Source organism: Euprymna scolopes, chromosome 4, assembly GCF_053919585.1.
Source record: "Euprymna scolopes isolate OS-2025 chromosome 4, ASM5391958v1, whole genome shotgun sequence".
Classification (NCBI taxonomy): Eukaryota; Metazoa; Mollusca; class Cephalopoda; order Sepiida; family Sepiolidae; genus Euprymna; species Euprymna scolopes.
This window is the reverse complement of record NC_136485.1, coordinates 169,403,980-169,427,270: the sequence shown is the minus strand read 5'-3', so window position 1 is coordinate 169,427,270 and position 23,291 is coordinate 169,403,980. Positions and strand designations below refer to the sequence as shown.

Here is a 23,291-nt window from a genome sequence, read left to right as displayed (position 1 = left end):
GCCAGTTCAGCTTTCCGCCGTTTCATTTATTTGTTTCCCCACGATGTTGGGGAAAACCAGCTGCCCCCAAGAAGGGAGTGTCCAAATGAATAGCAATTGTTTGATATGAAGGGTTTTCCCACATTGATCAACGCTAATTGCTTTTCTGGACGTTTCAGCTGAGATGGCCAGTGACTGACGTTAATGCTACTAGTTTCGCGTTTATACAAAAAACACAAACAAGCGAGAGGCTAGAATAGCGTGAATTTTATAAAAATAAATGTAAAGACAACGTCCGGTCATAAATCATAGGTATTATAATCACGGGAGTATATAAAAAGTCGTTAAGTAACACTCCCCCCTTCCCTCGAGAACGCAGACAAAAAAAGCTGTTTTGCTTTTTACATATTAGATTATGAGGAATAATTTGCTTGGTGGACTATTTCGCAAAAAAAAAAAAATGATGTTTATCAAATTTCGTCAGTGTTTGTTTACAATATCACGTCAGCTGATATTCATTGGATTTGTCCAATTTTTATACTTATCGGATGAATTTCAGTACAGAACATATCTAAGAACACTACCAGACATATAAATTACCTTTGTGAGAAATTTGCAAAAGATAGGCTGAGACATTTCGGAACTTATGAGGAAGGAAGGCACACACACAAACACACAAAGCGACTTTAATTTAATAGTAGATATATGTGCGTGTAGGTCGAAAAATAATTAATATTTATTTGAAAAATATATTTATTTGAAAAATATATTTATTTGAAAAATAATTAATATTTATTTGAAAAATAATTAATATTTATTTGAAAAATATATTTATTTGAAAAATATATTTATTTGAAAAATATTTTTATGCAAAAGGAAAACCTGAAAATTAGAAAAAATATTTTTAATCAGTCGAACACGTACGATGAAAATAATGATCGAGTAGAGAAAGACTAGCAACGTCTCTTGTGTGCGAAAGACAAGAAAACGTCCCATGTTATCGTTCCCTTTTTGATTGACTATGCTTAATTCTGATGTTCGTGACTACAGGTCGTGCCATGGAGACATCAACTAAGACGTCAGGTTTTTTTTTTCCTCTTTCGCGTTACAGGTTTCACACCTGCCACGCTACTATCACTTATTTTACAACCCCCACCTCCTTGGGGTCCCTTACTACACCACCTAAAGACCCAGGCAACACCGGGTACCCGCGCGAGTATATATATATATATATATATATATAGGGGAGTTAAAAGTATAAGATGGATTCTTTGGGAGGAGACGTATCGGGATAATGCAAAGCTCAACAAATCGCTTTGAAGCTTATACAGAGTATAAATAAAATAAGAAACCGACGAAAAAAAATATAATAATGCGTATGGATTTATTCGTTTATTCAATAAGGATGATACATCAATTGAGATGTAGGGTAAGTGAGAACTCTTTCTACCATGGTATTTCAAAGCCTAATGCTTCTCATCAGAAGAGGAGAGAAGATGCTAGGTAGCATAATAGGGACGCAACGTCTTGTGATGGTTACATTCGGAACGAAATAATTGTGCATGAGAGGAGAACACTAAAATATTGAAACTGGGGCGGAAATGGGAGAACTACATTGATCTATGCTACGAAATACGATGGTACAAAGGGTTTTTCTTATCCTACACCCCTAATTGATGTAACATTCTTATTGAATAAACGAATAAATCTATATACATTAGTATATATCTTTTATACTCTCATTTTCTTATGTTCTTTATATTGTTGTTATGCTACCATCCTCCCAGGCATTATCTTCTCCTTTGATGAGGGTAGTGGAGTAAATTTTTGTTTTGCATGATAACATCCTCCTAGGCATTATCATCTTGTTTGGTGGAAAATAATGTAAATATTTGTTCTGTGGTCATGATCTCCCCAGGATTAGCTCCTCCTTTCATTCGATGATAGACTTGACATGATCACAGATTTGGTCCGAATAAAGCCCAGAGTGTATTTATTTATTTAAAAAAATTTTTTTTGGTAATTAGAACATAAATCAAAAAAAAAAAAAAGAATTATTGTAAGATATTGGGAAAAGTTTCGTTTGAAAGTTACAGTCAAGAGGAATACAGTAAAAAAAAAAAAAATATTAAAAATTGCCGCTTTATTTGGAGGTCAGAACACAAATTTTCTTATTTGAGCATTTTGACCCGAAAACATGTTAAATGTAAAATTTCAGATTTGAGTTAAAATATAGAAGCCAGTAAGAGCTTGTTTGAAAACTATGCCCAATACAAATACAGTAAAATCCCAAACACCAATATTGGCACAATTTTGAAGGGTCTGGGCCTGAATTTCCATATTTGGCCATTTTGGCCCCAAAAAATGAAAAGTGGATTATTTTAAGTTTGTGTCAAAATAAAGATGCCAATCATGTTTCATTTGAAAGCTATGCTGAAGAGGAATGCAATGCAATTCAAAGAATCAAAATGATCTCAGTTTTGTGGAGTCTGAGTTTCTATATTTGGGTATTTCGGTTCAAAAGCATGAAAAGTGGGATATCTTAGGCTTGGCTTAAAATAGAGATGCCAGTAAGGGTTCATTTGATAACGATGCAGAAAAGGAATGAAGTGAAATGCAAAACATTAATATTACATCATGTACGCTGGTTTTAAAATGATCTTTTTTTCCAGGTGTTTCCTCGTCTTATTATCTTTGTTCTTGATTGCTTCCTAGTAACTTCTAACGTAAAAACAAGTTTCATGATAGTGTTGTCATCAGCCTTCATCAAATGCTAAAACTATCTGGCCTGCTATTTTTTTTTTAAGTTAAAGCAGCATTCACCCTAGGCGGGATGAACTGGCTTTCTCTGAAGAAGGAAGTTTGATGGGAATATAAATTCTACAAGCAATCTCAAGATGTTAGATTTTTGCAGTTCTTGCAAGGTGTTACTGTCCTCCTACATACAGCACCTGGTATCTCTAAATGGTTATCCACCTGGTATTGGCCAGATTCAACATTGCTCAAGTTTAGTGATCTAACCTGGACTGGTATGTCAACATGATTATGCTGTATAATCTGAGTCGCTATTTTTTCATTTTCAATTGGCACGGCGCTGTAACACTGTCGGATGTCATCTTATGGATTTACAACAATCATGTTTGTTTTTTTTTGTTTTTTACAAGGGAATCACCACTTATCAAGGTCCAGACGCCACTTGAGGATAAAGGTTAAAGAGTGCACATTGGTGAAAAGGACAATACAGTAATCATTAAAAGTGTAACTTTGGTAAATGGCATTACTTAAGGGGTTGAACGGCTCATCATGCTTGATGATAAAAGGATAAACTAAAGCTGAATATCAGCAATTGATATTTTGGCTTAAAGTAGTCCCTCTGAAAAGAGGCACTACAGAAACATGCATGCAAATATGTAGCCAATAGTGTTTGTATAAGTAAACATACTATAAACATGCTTTGTTCATCCATCGAGCACTATTTGATAAACACAAGAGTTTTAATGGATTTACATTGAATAAACTGAAACTATACAACCATTATATACCTCCATATATATATATATATATATATATACTCGGGTTTTTTTATATTCAACAAGGTTGTTAGATAGTGCTCAATAAAATAGTCAAGTCGCTGCCTGATGATATCTGTTGTTTGATTGAAACAAGTGGCTATTTGTAGCAGCGGGATGTGAGCATGTTTATATAACAATAAACAAGTATATATATATATATATATATATATATATATATATATATATATATATATATATATATATTGTGGGTGAAACAGCAACAATTATTAAACTCACCTTCCATACTTTTCCCAAAGTTCTGCATTTTGAATGGCCTCAATACCTAGGATTATTGCCCCTTTGGCTTCCATAGTTGCATTGAATTTCTTTGAGACCTTTAGAAATTCTGGATCGTTCTTGTCTAACTGCAAATACAAAACAGAAAAAATAAAATAAATAAGTAAAGCGAATGAAATATGTTTAGAAAAAAAACAAAACACAAAGAAAAAATAATTATTTTCTTCTATTTTGTACAAACATCGTTTCGATCGAATCAAGGGGGAGATAATCATCTCTTTCAAGCGGAAAAGCTGTGACTGTTTTCACTCGAGTTCAATTTTATCAAGAGAAGATATATATTTGAAATTTCCTAAATCTGCAGAGTTTCAAGGAAATGCGTTCTTCTCATTAGAAGAAAGATATTAGCAAATGAATAGCAGTAACAATAATAATAAAAAAATTTATTTTAAAAAGTCTGTTTTTCAGTCATGTATTAATTTATTTACCCAATTGTTTTTCTTTCTACACTTGCCCCTGATCACCCCCTCCCCGAAATATTAATATTTATTAGAATTTATTGTTGTCAATTTGCGGCTTGTAATTCACTTGCTAAATCTCTTCAACGTCTGCCACATTCTTTTGCAAAAAAAAAACAAAAGAAAATTGCAGATGCCATTCCTTTTTTAGAATACGTTTCAAATAGCCATACTAATAAATGCACTCACTAGCATCGAATGTTAGCAAAAGGAGCAGACAATTTTCATTCAAATCAAGTCAGAAATGACTCGGAAGAAATTAGCTGAGTTGCTCAAGAATTACATACATTAACTTTGCCAACTGAATTCTTTCTTTATTTCAATAGTGAAAGGGGAACCTATTACCATACTTTCCCCTAAACAGGTCAATTAAACTTATGTAAAGTAGAATATTTATTATTATCATTTTTTTTTAATAGAGAGTCGACAATGCATTGTGGATGCATTGTCGACAACTCCCATAACTCTCGCTTCTCCTAATTTATCTCTCAGTCCTCATTTAGAACGAGTGATTTTTCTAACAAAGGGAGAAGAAAAAGCTGTATTCTAGGTTGGCAGTATTTTTATGTGAGCAGTCGCCTTAGATGTTGGAAATTTTCTGTTTCTATTTCTATCCTTGTACCCATGTCACTAATATGAGTGCTGGAGGTAAACATTTTACTGGGCTGACATCCGCCTGATAGACAGGAACCCGAACCTTGAACTAAACACTAAGGAAGCCGTCCGATCAGCAGGTGCAAAGTACTAGGGCTGCTGTATTGCCATTTGGTGAATGGATTCTGGACCATGCAGTAGCTTCTGGTGGGGCTTCTCGATGCCATATTAGTGGGTAATTGTTACGGCTTTACCTTTTCATGATTTACAAAAAAATGTATTTCTTCATTTCTTTTTCTTCCTTATCTTCCCTCTCTGGGTTGCTCTAACCAAGTCTGTCAACCTATTCCACAAATCCTAAAACTCCATCTTGAAAAATCTCTAGAAAGAATACAGGATTAAACCTAGAAATCCAACTTCCAACGTACACCCCAACTACCATGTCTCCTTCTCCAACATCAGAGGTCTACGCTCCAACCTTCCAGAGGTTGAAATCCAATTACAGGAGACCAAACCAGACCTATTCTTCCTAAGTGGAACTAGCATGGAACCAACTATTTCCCTAGATGGGTTTGTAATTAAAGAATATTCTAATTTAACATCCAAATCTGAACCCCCCCTCCCCCCAAGACTGACATGGACTTGGAATATGTGCCTACATTAAAGATTGCTTTCCATGTGGTAGAGACATCTCCAGAGAATACCCTAAATTACCCTATATGCGCTTTCGGATTGCACTTGCTCACACCACGTTTATACTTTCCCTCTATCGCCCCCATAACAGTAAAGTTACTATCTTTAAGAGCATTGAAAGAAAATTGACCATATCCTGTTGACTAACATTCAGCCAAGGTAAGAGTCCACCAGGCATGTGCATGTACAGTTGATGATGTGTGAAAGTAAAACCTGACAGTGAGAGTTGAGGATATGCGTTGCATGGAGAGAAATGAGATGTGAATGATATGATGGATGTGTAATGTGAGTTTTAAAAACATGCTTAGATCTGATGATGTCAGAGAAAAATTAAATTAGGACAGTAGATGAGTGTATAGCAGGAGACTTTGTTGGGTTGGTCGCATGAAATGATGGATGAGAATGATGAGGAGTTGAAGCAGCTGGTGAGTCTGCAAATGAAGATCAATGAAAAAAAATGGGTGGAAATGATGAGGATGGATTTGAGAGAAAGATGGATAAATAAAGACCTGGCCAGAGATAGGTGCATTTAGAAGTCAGTTTCTTAAAGCTATCCAATATATGTCAGTATGTACAACACTCTGTAAACTGAAAGTGATTATGATGATGATGATGATGATGATGATGATGATGATGATGTTAGATGATATTTTTTTGATGACATCAATGATTATGCTGTTGATAATAATGATTTTTTATGATGATAATGTTGATGATGATTTTTTAAAATGATGATGATGATGATGATGCTGTTGGTGATGATGATGTTCTTTTTTGTATCCCAAAACGTGTGAATTCTGATTATCTTACAGCCAATAATTATACAGCATGAATTGTTCAAAATTTTTAGGATTTTTTGGGGGGTGGGGTGGGGGGTGGGGTGGAAAAGAATCTTTTCTACTTACATTGATAATTTCGAAATCTTTCGTTCCATCGCTTTTTTCGTTTTGTTTTACTTTGTTAACATTTTTTTGCCGGTTGTTACTTTTGCTGCGTCTTTTCTGCTTCCTTATTGCTTCGGGTGTTAAATTTGACCTTCTACAAGAAAAATAAAAAAACATTTGCATCGAACACAAAATATGCACATATGTAACATAGTTGTTACATGTCAACACTCAGGACCCACACGTTGTATGCAGACAGTCACAAGGAAACATTTATTTACAGGTACTTTCCAGAATAATGCCAGTCTCTTCTTCAAAAGTTTTCTCATACTTCAATGTGCTTAAAAAGACTCTGCTGTGCCAAACACATTGTACTCTGTCTTCGTCCGACCATGTTTGATATTCGTCTTTCTTTGTTGCTCTTAAGCCACGTGTGTAACCCGTCTATCTCTGTATGTCTCGGGCCACATTGATCTTTTTATAATCTTTTTTTTCCTTCTTCTTCCTTGCTATGACATCACCTCAAACATGGCTTGGTCATTTGTATTTGTCGGCTATACACACGTCTGGGGTCTGTTACACAAATGGCCTTTAAAGGTTTTTTACCTTTAATATGTATGTATATATGCATATATATATATATATATAAAAGATTTTTATGATTAAGTCACCAATTATCAAGGCCCAGAGGCCACTCGAAGATAAGGGTTAAAGAGTGTACAGTAGTTAATTGGACAATATCATAGGAATTGTTAGTGTAAATTTGGTAAATTTGATTACTTAAGGGGAATGGCTCATCAAGAACTTGTTTATGTTTGACTTGAAGACAACCATATTGTAGTCAGCTGGAAAGCAAGAAAACGGAAAACAGTTCCACAGGTAGGTAATTCTAAGAAAGAACTTTGTTCATGGAATCTACGTTTATGTTAGGCACAGATAAAGAGTGGGGAGGAAATTATTAATAGCGTTTTCAGCTAGACGAGTGTTTCTTGTGAAAGTTTGGCAGGGGGACCATAGATTGGAGCTCAGATGAGCACTAACCATGAAAATAACGATAAAGCAGAGACAGGTTTGCAACGTCTCTTCTTTGAGAAAGAGATTGTAGGAAAGAGAAAAAAACATCCCCTACGAGGCTACGAAATCTATTTTGAACTCTATCAAGGCAGAATAAGGTCTTTCTAGCAACTCCTGCCCAGATGTGGCAACAGTACTCCATCCTTGGACGTACTTGGCTCTTATATAGGAAAAGAATTGCATCCGCAGTGAGATATCTACTGGATCAATAGAAGGATTCCATCATTTTTCCAGCATCCTTGGCAAGAGATTTGAGTAAAGGTCAAGTCCAGAAGCTTGTCAAAACATGGTGCCTCTCTAAGATGAGAGCTATTCATTTCAATTGATACCAGACGGGGATAAGAGCGTTGATGATGTAAAGATAGAAGCTTGGTTTTAGATGCATTAAAAGTAACCAACTACTTTTTTCCCCATTGAACCACGCGCTCAAGATCAGAGGAGAGAAAATAAGAGAGAACTTGGTCGTTTATGGTCTTTGATGTGTTGCCACAGATGGTAGTGTCATCATTATAAATGTCTATGAATGATCTAAACATGTGATTTGGAAGATCATTGATGTAGATCAGGAAGAGATTTGGACCCAGGATGGACCTCTGAGGGACTCCAGCATTAATACTGTGAGCTTTTTATTTCTACCCATCGACCACTACTCATATGAACCTATCAGAGAGAAATAATTTAATAACTGAGCTATACCATTCGTACAGAAAAAAGGGTGCTTGTGCATTATAATCAGATATTTGAAATGCATTAATAAAATAAATTACTCATCCGAATCATCCAAATCATGTTTGTTGTGCTTCCTTTAGATTATACTCAAAGATGTACCCAGTGTTGTCCGGGATTAAACAAGACATTAAAATCCATTTAAAAAACAAAAAATTTAAAAAACAAAAAATTTAAAAAACAAAAAATTAAAAAAACAAAAAGAAACTGAGTGCATTATTGTTTTTCTCGTAACAAAAAAAAAAAAATCCGAGCTGAAATCAAAATCAAAACCTAAAAGCAATGAATCAAGTACGATAACCATTAGGCCAGCTTGACACTGCGTATGCAATGTTTTAGAGGACAAATTTGGAAATCCTTTCAGCATTAGTAAAGCATTCAACAAGGTACGCCTAAAGAAGGTCAGAGGTTACATTGATCGAAACGTGAAAACTCAAGATGAGAACGTAGTCTGAGGAATATAATACTGACATTTCAAGAAACTTTAGATCTTCCTTTGCATTTTTGTGACTTCAATTAAACTTCCATGTGTTAATTGGATCTCCACATCATACACAAATATTATATATTGAGACCATATGCCAGTAAGTAGCAATTATGTTAACTAATATAAACTTTGGTCAGTGTCACATTAGTACGTTACATGTTGTTACATGGAAAAGGGCTGTCTCCTTTCCATGTAAATAAGAAGAATATTAGATAAGTGAAAATGAGATTAGGATAAGCCTAGAATCGAACCCTGTAGGCAAAGTTAAGAAATGGAATGTTAGAAATTAAGTTGATTGTCCGATTCTTTTAGAAATCCGAATATTAAAATATCAGTTAAAAGAATGGACAATGCAAATGAAAAATATATTGTTAAAAAAAATAGGTTAGATTAAAAAATAGGTTAGGTTAAACAATAGGTTAGGTTAAAAAATAGGTTAGATTAAAAAATAGGTTAGGTTAAAAAAATAGATTAGATTAAAAAATAGGTTAGGTTAAAAAATAGGTTAGATTAAAAAATAGGTTAGGTTAAAAAATAGGTAAGGTTTAAATATGAAACTCCTACTACACAACACATGTCAGGATAACCTGACAACAAACGCAAATAGCCCCAGTTGCAAGTGGCATGATTGAAGTGGAGAGAGGTCCCAAATTTATCCCCGTCCCCCAACAAAATACGCTAAAAATGCAGGTGTCAAAATATAGGAGGTGATGATGTCACGTCTGTGATGAGAGAAACATAAGAATTTTTAAAAGTCAGTCTGAGTTGGGAAGCGTGACAAACAGGATCTATCTGACAATGTAGAGTGAATCTAAGTGAATATCAAATCGATGTCTGCCATCTGCATCTCTCAATTCACAAGTAGAAGAACAAGTAAGAAAGAATTAATTTTAGCCTAGGTAGTCTCTCTCCATCATGAACTCTCTCTAATAAAACCTTTAAAACCTCCTCAAGTTTCCATTATGTTTTCATGCATGAGTAGATTTCTTGATTGCCTGCTGGCAAAAACACATGTCGTGCAAAAGCTTTTATCTTTTCGCTATAAATGCTCTGATCCTCCATGTGGCTTCCAATTGACATGAATGGCTCTTAGTTAAAAGAGGCTTTCTGTTTTGACAAACTTCTGGGTCTGACCTTTACTCCTGACCTGAAATAGACCTACATCAAATCTGTTGCCAAGGTTGCTGGAAAAATGGTTGCATCATTCCACTGCTTCAGAAGGTATCTAACTCCTGATGCAATCCTCTACCTGTATAAAAGTCAGATTTGTCATTGCCTTGACAAAGTTCAAAATCGAGTAGATTTTTTTTTTTTTTTTTTTTTACATGGGGGTCACCACTTATCAAGGCCCAGAGGCCACTCAGGGATAAGGGTTACTGCGTGTACAGTAATCAATGATATAGCATTGTAGTAATCACTTAAGGGGGCGGTTTGTCAGGAATTTGTTTATGTTGCATTTGAAGACATCCAAGTTCTAGTCAGGTGGGAAACAGGCAAACGGAAGAGAGTTCCACAGTCATGCACTTCTGAGAAAGAAGCTCTGCTCATGGAATCTACGTTTGGATTTAGGCACAGATAAAGGGTAGGGAAATTATTGACAGTAGTTTCAGCCAGACGGTTGTTTCTCGTGAAAGATTGGCGAGGGGGGACCAGAGATTGGAGCTCAGACGAGCACTTGCCATGGAAATATCAATAAAACAAAGACAGGCTCGCAATGTCTCTTCTGTGGGAGAGAGGCTGCAGGGAAGAGAAAAGGGCATCACCCACTAAGCCACAAAGTCTATTTTGTACTCTGTCAAGGCAGGATAGGCTGTTTTTAGCAGCTCCTGCCCAGATGTGGCAGCAGTACTCCATCCTTGGACGTTCTTGGCTTTTATACAGATAGAGAATTGCATCAGTAGTGAGATATCTTCTGGAGTGGTAGAAGGATCCTACCATTTTCCCAGCGTCCTTGGCAACAGATTTGATGTACGTGTTCCATTTCAGATCAGGAGTAAAGGTCAAACCCAGAAGCTTGTCAAAACATGGAGCCTCCCCAAGACGAGAGCCATCCATTTCAATTGATGCCAGATGGGGATCAGAGTGTTGATGATGTAAAGATAGAAGCTTGGTTTTGGATGCATTAAAAGTGACCAGCCACCTCTTCCCCCATTGTACCACGTGCTCAAGATCAGAGGAGAGAGAATTAGAGAGAACTTTGTCATTAACGGCCTTTGATGTGTTGCTATAGATGGTCGTATCATCAGCATATATGTCAACGAATGATTAAAGTATGTGTTTTGGGAGATCATTGATGTAGATCAGGAAGAGAGTTGGGCCCAGGATTGACCCCTGGGGGACTCCAGCATTAATACTGTGGGCTTCTGATTTCTGCCCATCAACCACTACTCCTATGAACCTATCAGAGAGAAATGATTTAATGATTGAGAAAACATTTCCAGTGATACAGTAGCTGGAAATCTTGTGAAGTAGACCCTTATGCCATACCTTATCGAAGGCTTTTGATATGTCAAGAGCAATTGCCCTGGAAATGAAGCCTTTGTCAAGAGATTCACTAATCCTATGAGATATAACCGTTAGCACATCTGCTGTAGATCTTGCAGAGTGGAAACCATATTGCATGTCACATAGAAGGTTGTTTCTGCTGAGGTGGTTGACTACTTCTTTATTTAATATGGATTCCAACAACTTACTCATGGCACACAGGAGACTTATTGGTCTGTACTGAGAGGGAGATGACTTATCACCTGAATTCTTAAATACAGGGCATACTGATGAGGTTTTCCAGGGTGTTGGAAAGCACTTCTCCTTAAGGCAACGCTTAAACAGTTTCGTAAGTATGGGGGCAAGTTCTGGTTGGAGCTTTTTCAGCACTATAACTGGAATGCCGTCAGGGCCAATTGTTTTACTGGAATCAAGGTTTTTGATTAGCTTGGCAACCTCACGCACAGATATTTGTATGTTGCATAGCGTGTTGTCTGTTGTAGGAGGAAATACGGGGAGTTGATGGCCTTTGTCACATAGGGTAGAATTAGCTGCAAAGTTCTTTGCAAATAGTCTGGCCTTGTCTGATGCTGACAAGATGACCTTCAGGTCCATTGATGATAGTTGGGATAGAACACATGCTTCTGTTCAAGATCCTGTTTGCTATTTGCCAGAACTGGTGGGAACCAAGCCGCTGATCAGCTACTTTGGATTTAACGGACTTAGCATATAGCTCTTTTGCATTTTTTATTACTCTTTTAACAGTGGTTGCTGGCAGTCCTGAAAGCAGCTTTAGTCTCAGTACATCTATTACGTTGGTAGTTATGGAAAAAGTGATTTCTGTGCGCGATGACAGCAGCACATTCAGGAGAGAACCATGGCTGGCTGTTAGGTTTTTGTTGGAATTTTTTGGATGGTATGAATCGATCTATGCCTACAATTAACCATTCAGTCAGGTCTGATACTATAGAGGACACATCCTTTTTAAACATGGAATGCAGAGGTAGGTCAGATATGAATGTACGGAAGCTTTCCCAGTCAGCCATAGAGTATCGATATACAGTACGGTGGAGAGGTATGTCTGAAAACTTATTACATTTCATTTTTATCTTAACTGCTACAACAGAGTGGTCAGAGGATCCTAGAGGAGATAGAAAGGAACATGAACATAGCTCAGGGGAAGTTGTGAGGAAAAGGCCTATAAGGCTTGCATATTGACCGAGTGTATCGGGAATGCGGGTCGGTTCATGAACAATCTGAGTGAGGCTATAGGCAATGGCAAAATCATAACAGAACCTCCCCTCATCATCGGTTTTATTTGAGTGGGTCAGCCATTCCATGTCATGGACATTGAATTCACCGCAAATGTGAATGTTAGCCGAAGGATGACCAGACAGGATGTGGTCAATTTTCTCAGATATGCTCTTAAAGATAGTGACCCCACTGTTGTGGGGGCGATAGAGGGTAAATATAAATGCAGTGGTGTAAGATAGTGCAACCTGGAAGCACATATAAGGTAAATTAGGGTCTTCTCTGGAGATATCCCTACCACATGGAAAGCCATCTTTGATGTAAGCACATATTCCATGCCCATAGCGATCTTGAGGGTCAGATTTAGATGTTAAGTTAGAGTATCCTTTAATTATGAATTCGTCTAGGGAAGTGGTTGGCCCTATGCCAGTTTCACTTAGAAAGAATATGCCCGGTTTTGTCTCCTGTAATTGTGTTTCAACCTCTGGAAGATTGGAACATAGACCCCAGATGTTGGAAATAAGACCTGGTAGTAGGGGTCTACGTTGGAGGATGGGGTTCTAGGTTTATTCGTGTTTCTTTTTTGGAGATTTGTCATGATTGTTGAGGTTTTGGGGTTTATGGAGCAGGTTGGTAGACTTGGTTGGAGCAGGACAGAGAGGGAAAGTAAGCGAGAAAAAGACAAGAAATTTTTTTTTTTTGTAGCACATGATATGGTAAAGCCGTAACAATTACCCACTAGTATGGCATCGAGAGGCCCTACCAGAAACTACTGTATGGTCCAGAATCCATTCACCAAATGGCAATACAGCAGCTCAGTACTTTGCACCTGCTGATAGGACAGCCTCCTTAATGGTTAATCTAAGGTTCGGGTCCCTGACTATCAGGCGGATAACGTCAGCCCAGATGAAACGTTTACCTCCAGCAGCCTTACTAGTGACATGACCACAAGGATAGACATAGAAACAGAAATTTCCCGACATCTCAGGCTACTGTTTACAAAGTACTACCGACCTGGAAAGCAGCTTTTTCTTCACCCTTTGTCAGAAAAATCATTCATTGGAAGGACTGAAGGACAAAAAAGGAGAAGCAAGAGTTACTGGAGCTGCCGATAACACATCCACATGCATTATCTACTCTCCATTAAAAAAAAAAAAAAAAAATGGAAAAAAAGGTGAGAAGGACTTATTAATATCTCTTAATGTAAGTCCATTGCCCAATTCCCAGCTTAGGGTAGTACTTGAAGATAGTCTCCCCTCCTATGTTAACGCATGGATACTTTTTGCCGTTATCTACGTTGAGCTGGGATGTTTCACCGTTCGTGCTCCACCCCATAATAAATATGCTATAATGGAACTTTTATCACATTGAAAAGTCTGGTTATTTTTAACTCGTTTAAAAATCTGGTTAAGAAGTAATACCTTTATGGTTACGTATTAACTTTAGACTAGCTAGAAGTAATGCATACTTTAGAAGAAAAAAAAAAAAGCTGAGTGTTTTTGAGTTCAGATAATATGCAAATATAATTTGGGAAATGTTCAATTTCATGGGAGACTTTGTTTTTTCCTCGTTTTAAATATAAAAAGTATTGGTTAATAATAGTATTTTTGACAAAAAAAGATTTAGGAAAAAGATAAAAAAACAAGACAAATATTTAGGATTAAAGTCAAACCTGTGATAAGGAAAAAGAGAAAAAAGAGAAAAAATAAAAAAGTAAACATGCTAGTGTTTTTAGATTAGCAGACTGCAAAAGTTACGAACAGAAAAGTTTCTTAGGTTTTGGACCATGGAGTTCGACTTCGCTTGGAGCTCATAGCCTAAAAAAGAGGAATGCCAGCCAGTCAGTCTTTTTCTCTTCCCCCGCAACCTCTTTCCCATAGAGGAAATGTTGCGAGCCTGTCTCTGCTCTATCATTATTTTCATGGCAAGCACCTCGTCTGAGCTTCATTCAATGGTCTTCTTTCCTCCCAAACTTTCACAAAATATCATTCGTCTATCTTAAATCACTACCAACAATTTCCCCTACTCTCTATCTGTACCTAAATCTAAACACAAATTCCATGAACAAAACTTTTTTTTCTAGAACTGTCCATCTGTGGGACTCTGTTCCGCTGGCCTGCTTTCCAGCTAACTACAATATGGCCATCTTCAAGCTGAAAACACATTTTTGTTGAGCCGCCCCCACTAAATAAATCATTTTTACCCCATTTCCACCACAAACTGTTGTTTCAATGACTACCATACACTCATTAACCCTTATCCTTGAGTGGCTTTCAGGCCTCACTAAGTGGTGACTCCCATATAAAAAACAAAAACAAAAATTAAATGTTTATGAAAAGTCCAATGCAAATGTTTAGCGTTTAAACTGTGACACAAAGAAATTGAATTCATCTTGGGCTTACCGTTCCAGATCCAACAAAGATTGTTTGCTGGTATCTTCTTGCTGGTATGTATCCTGTGTTGAATCTAAGTCTGATAAGTCAAGAAAATTGGACGACAGCGAATGTTTTAAACGCGCACATTGTGATGACGAAAAAATGTCAAAATTCACCTCATCTGGTAGCCTGAAAAAGACAAGTCCAAATGTTAAACTGCTTAAAAGAGGACAAGCAATAACAATCGAATTTCATTATTTTCATCATTTTCAATATTTTCATTAATTTCATTATTTTCAATAATTTCATTAATTTCATTATTTTCATCATTTTCATCATTTTCAATATTTTCAATATTTTCATTATTTTCAATATTTTCATTAATTTTACCATTTTCAATATTTTCATTAATTTCATTATTTTCAATATTTTCATTAATTTCATTATTTTCAATATTTTCATTAATTTCATTATTTTCAATATTTTCATTATTTTCAATATTTTCATTATTTTCATTAATTTCAATATTTTCATTCATTCCATTAATTTCATTATTTTCATAATTTTCATAATTTTCATTATTTTCATTATTTTCATTATTTTCAATATTTTCATTATTTTCATTATTTTCATTATTTTCATTATTTCCAATATTTTCATTAATTTCATTAATTTCATTATTTTCAATATTTTCATTAATTTCATTATTTTCATTAATTTCATTATTTTCATAATTTTCATTATTTTCATTAATTTCAATATTTTCATTATTTTCATAATTTTCATAATTTTCATTATTTTCATTATTTTCATTATTTTCATTAATTTCATTATTTTCATTATTTTCATTATTTTCATTAATTTCATTATTTTCAATTTCATTATTTTCAATAATTTCATTATTTTCAATATTTTCATTAATTTCATTATTTTCAATATTTTCATAAATTTCATTATTTTCATTAATTTCATTATTTTTATCATTTTCATTATTTTCATTATTTTCAATATTTTCATTATTTTCATTCATTTCATTATTTTCATTATTTTCACCATTTTCATTATTTTCAATTTCATTATTTTCAATAATTTCATTATTTTAATTAATTTCATTATTTTCAATATTTTCATTAATTTCATTATTTTCAATATTTTCATTAATTTCATTATTTTCATTATTTTCATAATTTTCATTATTTTCATTATTTTCATCATTTTCATAATTTTCATTAATTTCATTATTTTTATTAATTTCATTATTTTTATAATTTCATTATTTTCAATAATTTCAATATTTTCATTAATTTCATTATTTTCAATAATTTCATTATTTTTATCATTTTCATTATTTTCATTAATTTCATTATTTTCAATAATTTCATTATTTTCATAAATTTCATTATTTTCATTAATTTCATTATTTTTATCATTTTCATTATTTTCATTATTTTCAATATTTTCATTATTTTCAATAATTTCATCATTTTCATTATTTTCAATATTTTCATCATTTTCATTATTTTCAATATTTTCATCATTTTCATTAATTTCATTATTTTCAATATTTTCATTAATTTCATTATTTTCATAAATTTCATTATTTTCATTATTTTCATTATTTGCATTATTTTCATTAATTTCATTATTTTCAATATTTTCATAAATTTCATTATTTTCATTATTTTCATTAATTTCATTATTTTCAATATTTTCATTAATTTCATTATTTTCATTATTTGCATTAATTTCATTATTTTCATTAATTTCATTATTTTCATTATTTTCATTAATTTCATTATTTTCATTATTTTCACTATTTTCATTATTTTCATTCATTTCATTATTTTCATTATTTTCATTCATTTCATTATTTTCAATATTTTCATTAATTTCATTATTTTCAATATTTTCATTAATTTCATTATTTTCATTCATTTCATTATTTTCATTAATTTCATTCATTTCATTAATTTCATTATTTTCATTAATTTCATTATTTTCATCATTTTCATTATTTTCATTAATTTCATTATTTTCATTAATTTCATTATTTTCAATATTTTCAATAATTTCATAATTTTCAATAATTTCATTATTTTCATTAATTTCATTATTTTAATTATTTTAATTATTTTCATTAATTTCATTATTTTAATTAATTTCATTATTTTAATTATTTTCATTAATTTCATTATTTTTATGGCAAGTGCTCATCTGAACTTCAATCTATGCCCCCTTGCCAAACTTTCACAAAAAAAAAACACTCAACTAGTTACAACCACTATCAACAATTTTACCCCACTAAACACAGATTCCATGAACAAAGTTTTTTTCCTAGAACTGCCTGCATTTGGAACACTGATCCATTGGCCTGCTTCCCAGCCAGTCACAATATGGTAGCCTTCAAGTCTAATGTAAACAAGTTTTTGTTGAGCCGTCCCAATAAATAATCCAAATTCTACCCAAATAGTAGCCCCCTACATCAAAGTGGCACTGTGCTTTGTTTTGGGTGAAAATGCAATAAAAATAAAAATTTAAAAAAAAAACCCAAAAAAAAAACAATAATAGTTAATTAATATAATGTTCTTTTTCCAAACCAATATGCAAATTTGTTAATCTTGTGACTGATATCACATATATATATAAACATTACATAAAAAACGATTGTGAATCTATTGTGAAAAGTTAAATTAATGGCGCTACTTTGGCTTAATATCTACAAATAAAACCATCTACACAAACATGACAGAGCAGAATAGACACCAAGAGTTTATTTCAACAAACATATAATTTATAGAACAAAATCAAAAATAATTGGTCACAAATTTAATAACTAACACTTAGTTGACATTCCTTTTGCTATTTTTAGTGCTAGGACATTTCTATGCATGACATCGATCGGTTGACGAATATCATCTTGAGGAATTTCTTACCATGTCTGATGCAATAATGCTAAAAGTTAGGAGATGGCTTTTTTTTTCTTGTTGTGAAGGTTTCAGTCTAATATGTCCCTAAGGTTTTCAATTCATGGTAGTTTATTAATCCTATTTTGGCTTAACCAATCTTGTGTTGTCCGAGTAGAGTGACAAGAAGCTCAGTCTTTCATAAATAAGGAGTTAACTTGGTTCATTTTACTACTTAAGAATATTGGTAGGAGTCTTTCATGTAATATTGAAACATATTTAGCAGACTTGATGCTTCCTTCGCACTCCACCACGTCTGAGCGACCATCACTCGATACCATAACTGAGAAACCTCCATCGTTGGCTGGCGTCTTTTTAAGTCAAACTTTTGCTAAGAGAGCCTCCACACCCATACCCTTCCATTGTCGGCAAATAATGCAAATCGTGACTCATCAGAGAAAATGATATTGGTCCAATAGGTCATAGGTCTCTCCACCATCTCACGAGCCCAATCTTTTCTACGCTTGATATTGGCAGAACGAAGGTTTCCATCTCACAGCTCTACAATAACTTGGCCTTTCGGGACAAGATCAAAGTGTAGTATCTGTTCCGGCAGATGCTGCACTTAAGATAATTTGTACCAGTCAATGGAGGGGAAACCCTCTATACTGGGACAATTATTATTTTTGGTAACCAGAGTGCCCCCTTTTTGCCTACTTTTAGGGGAGCTGGTTTTTACCTCACATTAAAAACGGCCTTGTGCCTAATTTGCTCAGTGGGGGAGCAAATAAACACCATCTGTTCCGGCAGATACTGCAAGCAAAGACCAGATGTGGGGGCAACCCCACATGCCTGACCTTTAACCAGCTCCCATTTCCCACCTCTCGGGAGCTGGTCCCCTTTTTCCCTTCCCCCTCCCTTCACTCCTCACATTAAAAATCGGCCTTGTGCCTAATTTGCTCGGTGGGGGAGCAAATAAATACCATCTGTTCCGGCAGATACTGCAAGCTATGACTAGCTAGGACTAGACCAGATGTGGGGGCAACCCCACATGCCTGACCTTTAACCAGCTCCCATTTCCCACCTCTCGGGAGCTGGTCCCCCCTTTCCCTTCCCTCTCCCTTCACTCCTCACATTAAAAATTGGCCTTGTGCCTAATTTGCTCTGTGGGGGAGCAAATAAACACCATCTGTTCCGGCAGATGCTGCACTTAAGATAATTTGTACCAGTCAATGGAGGGGAAACCCTCTATACTGGGACAATTATTATTTTTGGTAACCAGAGTGCCCCCTTTTTGCCTACTTTTAGGGGAGCTGGTTTTTACCTCACATTAAAAACGGCCTTGTGCCTAATTTGCTCAGTGGGGGAGCAAATAAACACCATCTGTTCCGGCAGATACTGCAAGCAAAGACCAGATGTGGGGGCAACCCCACATGCCTGACCTTTAACCAGCTCCCATTTCCCACCTCTCGGGAGCTGGTCCCCTTTTTCCCTTCCCCCTCCCTTCACTCCTCACATTAAAAATCGGCCTTGTGCCTAATTTGCTCGGTGGGGGAGCAAATAAATACCATCTGTTCCGGCAGATACTGCAAGCTATGACTAGCTAGGACTAGACCAGATGTGGGGGCAACCCCACATGCCTGACCTTTAACCAGCTCCCATTTCCCACCTCTCGGGAGCTGGTCCCCCCTTTCCCTTCCCTCTCCCTTCACTCCTCACATTAAAAATTGGCCTTGTGCCTAATTTGCTCGGTGGGGGAGCAAATAAATACCATCTGTTATTCAGATGCTGCACTTCCATTTCTTGTTCTCTTTCAGTGTAGGAGCAGTCCTTCACGACTGAGACAATTTTTTATTTTTGTACCTTTTCTCCACGTTAAAAAACGACCCTGGTGTCTAACTCTGTCCCGTGGGGAGGCATTGTAAATAGGTACAATAGTAGCCAAGCTTCTGAAGATACCTGACAGCTGTTCTGAGACTGACACCAGCTTTTGTTGCAATGTTAGAGGTTTTGCACCAAAAACCCTCTTTAACATTTCTTTTTACACAATGCAAGGTTCTTTCAGAGGGCACGGAGTAACCGGGATGAGGGTATGTGCACTCTTTGTCCTCTCTTGTGAATTGTATGATCACTCTATTAACAGTAGAAAGGAGTATAGAAAGATTTTCTGTTATTTTGCGTTGACTAAGACCACCTTCATGTTAACCCATGATTCGGCCTCGCAGAAATTCTGATAGGTCTGATGCTCCTTTGGTTCGTGTCATGCTTCAATGTTGTTAGATGTAATTTTAATGAGATACTCTAAGTTATTTCAGCACTATTGTTATCTGTAAATATGAATAAGCATATATTAATTTTAGGAAAAATATTCATCTTAATGTCTATTCTTTTCTGTCATATCTGTGTGTGTGTGTATATATATATATATATATATATATATATATATGCCTCATATTTTTTTCCAATATAAAAATCTGCACATCAAGGTGTTAGAGTACGGTTGGTTGGTTGTTTTTGTTTTATGGCATATCAACCCTTTTCGGGTTATTTAATGCCAAATCCAAAGATTTTGAAGAAAAATTTTTTTAATAGAGTATATTTGTTGTTTTCACGTCAGTTTCTATTTAACCCATAGTTGGAACCCTAACAGGTACTACCACTCCGAGTCAGAGTGGACCTGGGAGCAATGGTAATTAAAGGGTGGCTTCACACTCCCCAAAGCCCACAAGCTGGGGCCTCATCACTGGATATAGTTTAAGGTTATATCCAGGACCCCCATTGAGGGACTTTTACCCTCTGCAGGGGGGGGGGGCAGTCGGCATATTCTAATGCCCCACAGATGTATCGACATATTCTTTTAAAATTAATTAAAAGAATTATTTTCTTGTATAATGTTAATTGTAATATGAGGTGTAAAGCACACACTAATAGCCATGACAAATAATACTCTACCTGAAATCTCTTCCTTAAAACTCTTTGCCTTAACATTCACAGACAACATGAACTGGGACAAATATATTGAGGACATTGCAAAGCAGAGACGTGCAGAGAAGGGAGGGTGCTAGGGATGCCCAAGCACCTGCCCCTTTTACTCCTGTTTTAAAAGTGCCCTTTTCAGAGGAATGTATTACAGACTTGCACTGAGACACCGTTTTTTTACTTGAGTACCTGCCCTTAAAAAGTTTTCTGCATGTTACTGCTGCAAAGAAGGTGGGCTCCCTCTACCGTGCTAGAAAATTACTCACATCAGTGAGTATATGTATCTTTACAAAGCCATGCATGGAGTATTGTTGCCACATTTGGACTAGTGCATCTACCACTAATCTCTTCATCTGTGAGAGGATCCACAAAAAGAGTCTCAAATCTAATAGGTCCCACACTAGCTTAAACCCCAATCCCATCGCCACAATGTTGCATCCCTGTGCCGATTTTACAAGTATTTTAATGGACTGTGCTCTGATGAACTCATAGCACTTGTGCTCCATCGATGTACCCCCCCCCCCCAACTAACTCGACAAGCAGCAAAATCCCACCCCTATACTGTTCAGGAACCTAGATGCCAAAAAGCCTTCTACTTTAATAGCTTCTTCCCTCAAACTGCTCAACTTTGTAATTCCCTCTCTGTTTCCTGCTTCCCTGGTTGTACTAATCTGTAAAAGTTTAAATGCAATGTGAACAAACATCTCACTGCTCAACTCCTCTTAATTTTTTCTGTTAAACACGACCCCAAATAGTAGACTTATGTTTCCAAGAGGCAATCTGTCTTGTTTTGAGTGAAAAAAAGGTTAATCAAAAGAATATGACTAATCTAAGTAGCTCTAACAGCAGCATAAAAGAGTAAGATGATATAAATAAATGACATAAATAAAGAAGAAAAGGAAAAAACTAAAACAACAGAATAAAAGGAAATAAGATAACGTGAAAAAAAGAGAAAATAAGAGAACGTGAAAAAAAAGAGAAAATAAGAGAACATCAAAAAAAGAAAATAAGAGAACATGAAAAAAAAAGAAAATAAGAGAACATGAAAAAAAAGAAAATAAGAGAACGTGAAAAAAAAAGAAAATAAGAGAACATGAAAAAAAAAGAAAATAAGAGAACGTGAAAAAAAGAAAATAAGAGACCATGAAAAAAAAAGAAAATAAGAGAACGTGAAAAAAAAAGAAAATAAGAGAACATGAAAAAAAAAGAAAATAAGAGAACATGAAAAAAGAGAAAATAAGAGAACATGAAAAAAAAAGAAAATAAGAGAACGTGAACAAAAAAAGAAAATAAGAGAACGTGAAAAAAAAAGAAAATAAGAACATGAAAAAAAAAGAAAATAAGAGAACGTGAAAAAAAAAGAAAATAAGAGAACATGAAAAAAAAAGAAAATAAGAGAACGTGAAAAAAAAAAGAAAATAAGAGAACATGAAAAAAAAAGAAAATAAGAGAACGTGAAAAAAAAGAAAATAAGAGAACATGAAAAAAAAAGAAAATAAGAGAACATAAAAAAAGAGAAAATAAGAGAACGTGAAAAAAAAAAGAAAATGAGAGAACATGAAAAAAAAAGAAAATAAGAGAACGTGAAAAAAAAAGCAAATAAGAGACCGTGAAAAAAAAAAGAAAATAAGAGAACATGAAAAAAAAAGAAAATAAGAGAACGTGAAAAAAAAAGAAAATAAGAGAACGTGAAAAAAAAGAAAATAAGAGAACATGAAAAAAAAAGAAAATAAGAGAACATGAAAAAAAAAGAAAATAAGAGAACGTGAAAAAAAAAAGAAAATAAGAGAACATGAAAAAAAAAGAAAATAAGAGAACGTGAAAAAAAAGAAAATAAGAGAACATGAAAAAAAAAGAAAATAAGAGAACATGAAAAAAGAGAAAATAAGAGAACGTGAAAAAAAAAAGAAAATAAGAGAACATGAAAAAAAAAGAAAATAAGAGAACGTGAAAAAAAAAGAAAATAAGAGACCGTGAAAAAAAAAAGAAAATAAGAGAACATGAAAAAAAAAGAAAATAAGAGAACGTGAAAAAAAAAGAAAATAAGAGAACGTGAAAAAAAGGAAAATAAGAGAACATGAAAAAAAAGAAAATAAGAGAACGTGAAAAAAAAAGAAAATAAGAGAACGTGAAAAAAAGGAAAATAAGAGAACATGAAAAAAAAGAAAATAAGAGAACATGAAAAAAAAAGAAAATAAGAGAACGTGAAAAAAAGGAAAATAAGAGAACATGAAAAAAAAGAAAATAAGAGAACATGAAAAAAAAAGAAAATAAGAGAACGTGAAAAAAAAAAGAAAATAAGAGAACATGAAAAAAAAAGAAAATTAGAGAACGTAAAAAAAAAGAAAATAAGAGAACATGAAAAAAAAAGAAAATAAGAGAACGTGAAAAAAAAAGAAAATAAGAGAACGTGAAAAAAAAAGAAAATAAGAGAACATGAAAAAAAAAAGAAAATAAGAGAACATGAAAAAAAAAAGAAAATAAGAGAACATGCAAAAAAAAAGAAAATAAGAGAACATGAAAAAAAAAGAAAAT

General features: G+C 34.4%; 1 protein-coding gene across 1 annotated transcript in view; it reads right to left on the bottom strand.

Moving 5' to 3' along the window:
- Positions 1 to 23,291, bottom strand: part of LOC145270138 (protein mono-ADP-ribosyltransferase PARP12-like) — a 96,644-nt gene that overhangs the window by 3,154 nt on the left and 70,199 nt on the right. Inside the window, exons 4-6 of the mRNA XM_080125748.1 lie at positions 14,902 to 15,063; positions 6,499 to 6,631; positions 3,789 to 3,916 (exon numbers count right to left, since the gene is read on the bottom strand). Of these exons, the coding sequence (XP_079981874.1) occupies positions 3,789 to 3,916; positions 6,499 to 6,631; positions 14,902 to 15,063 (423 nt within the window). The remainder of the gene's footprint in view (positions 1 to 3,788; positions 3,917 to 6,498; positions 6,632 to 14,901; positions 15,064 to 23,291) is intronic.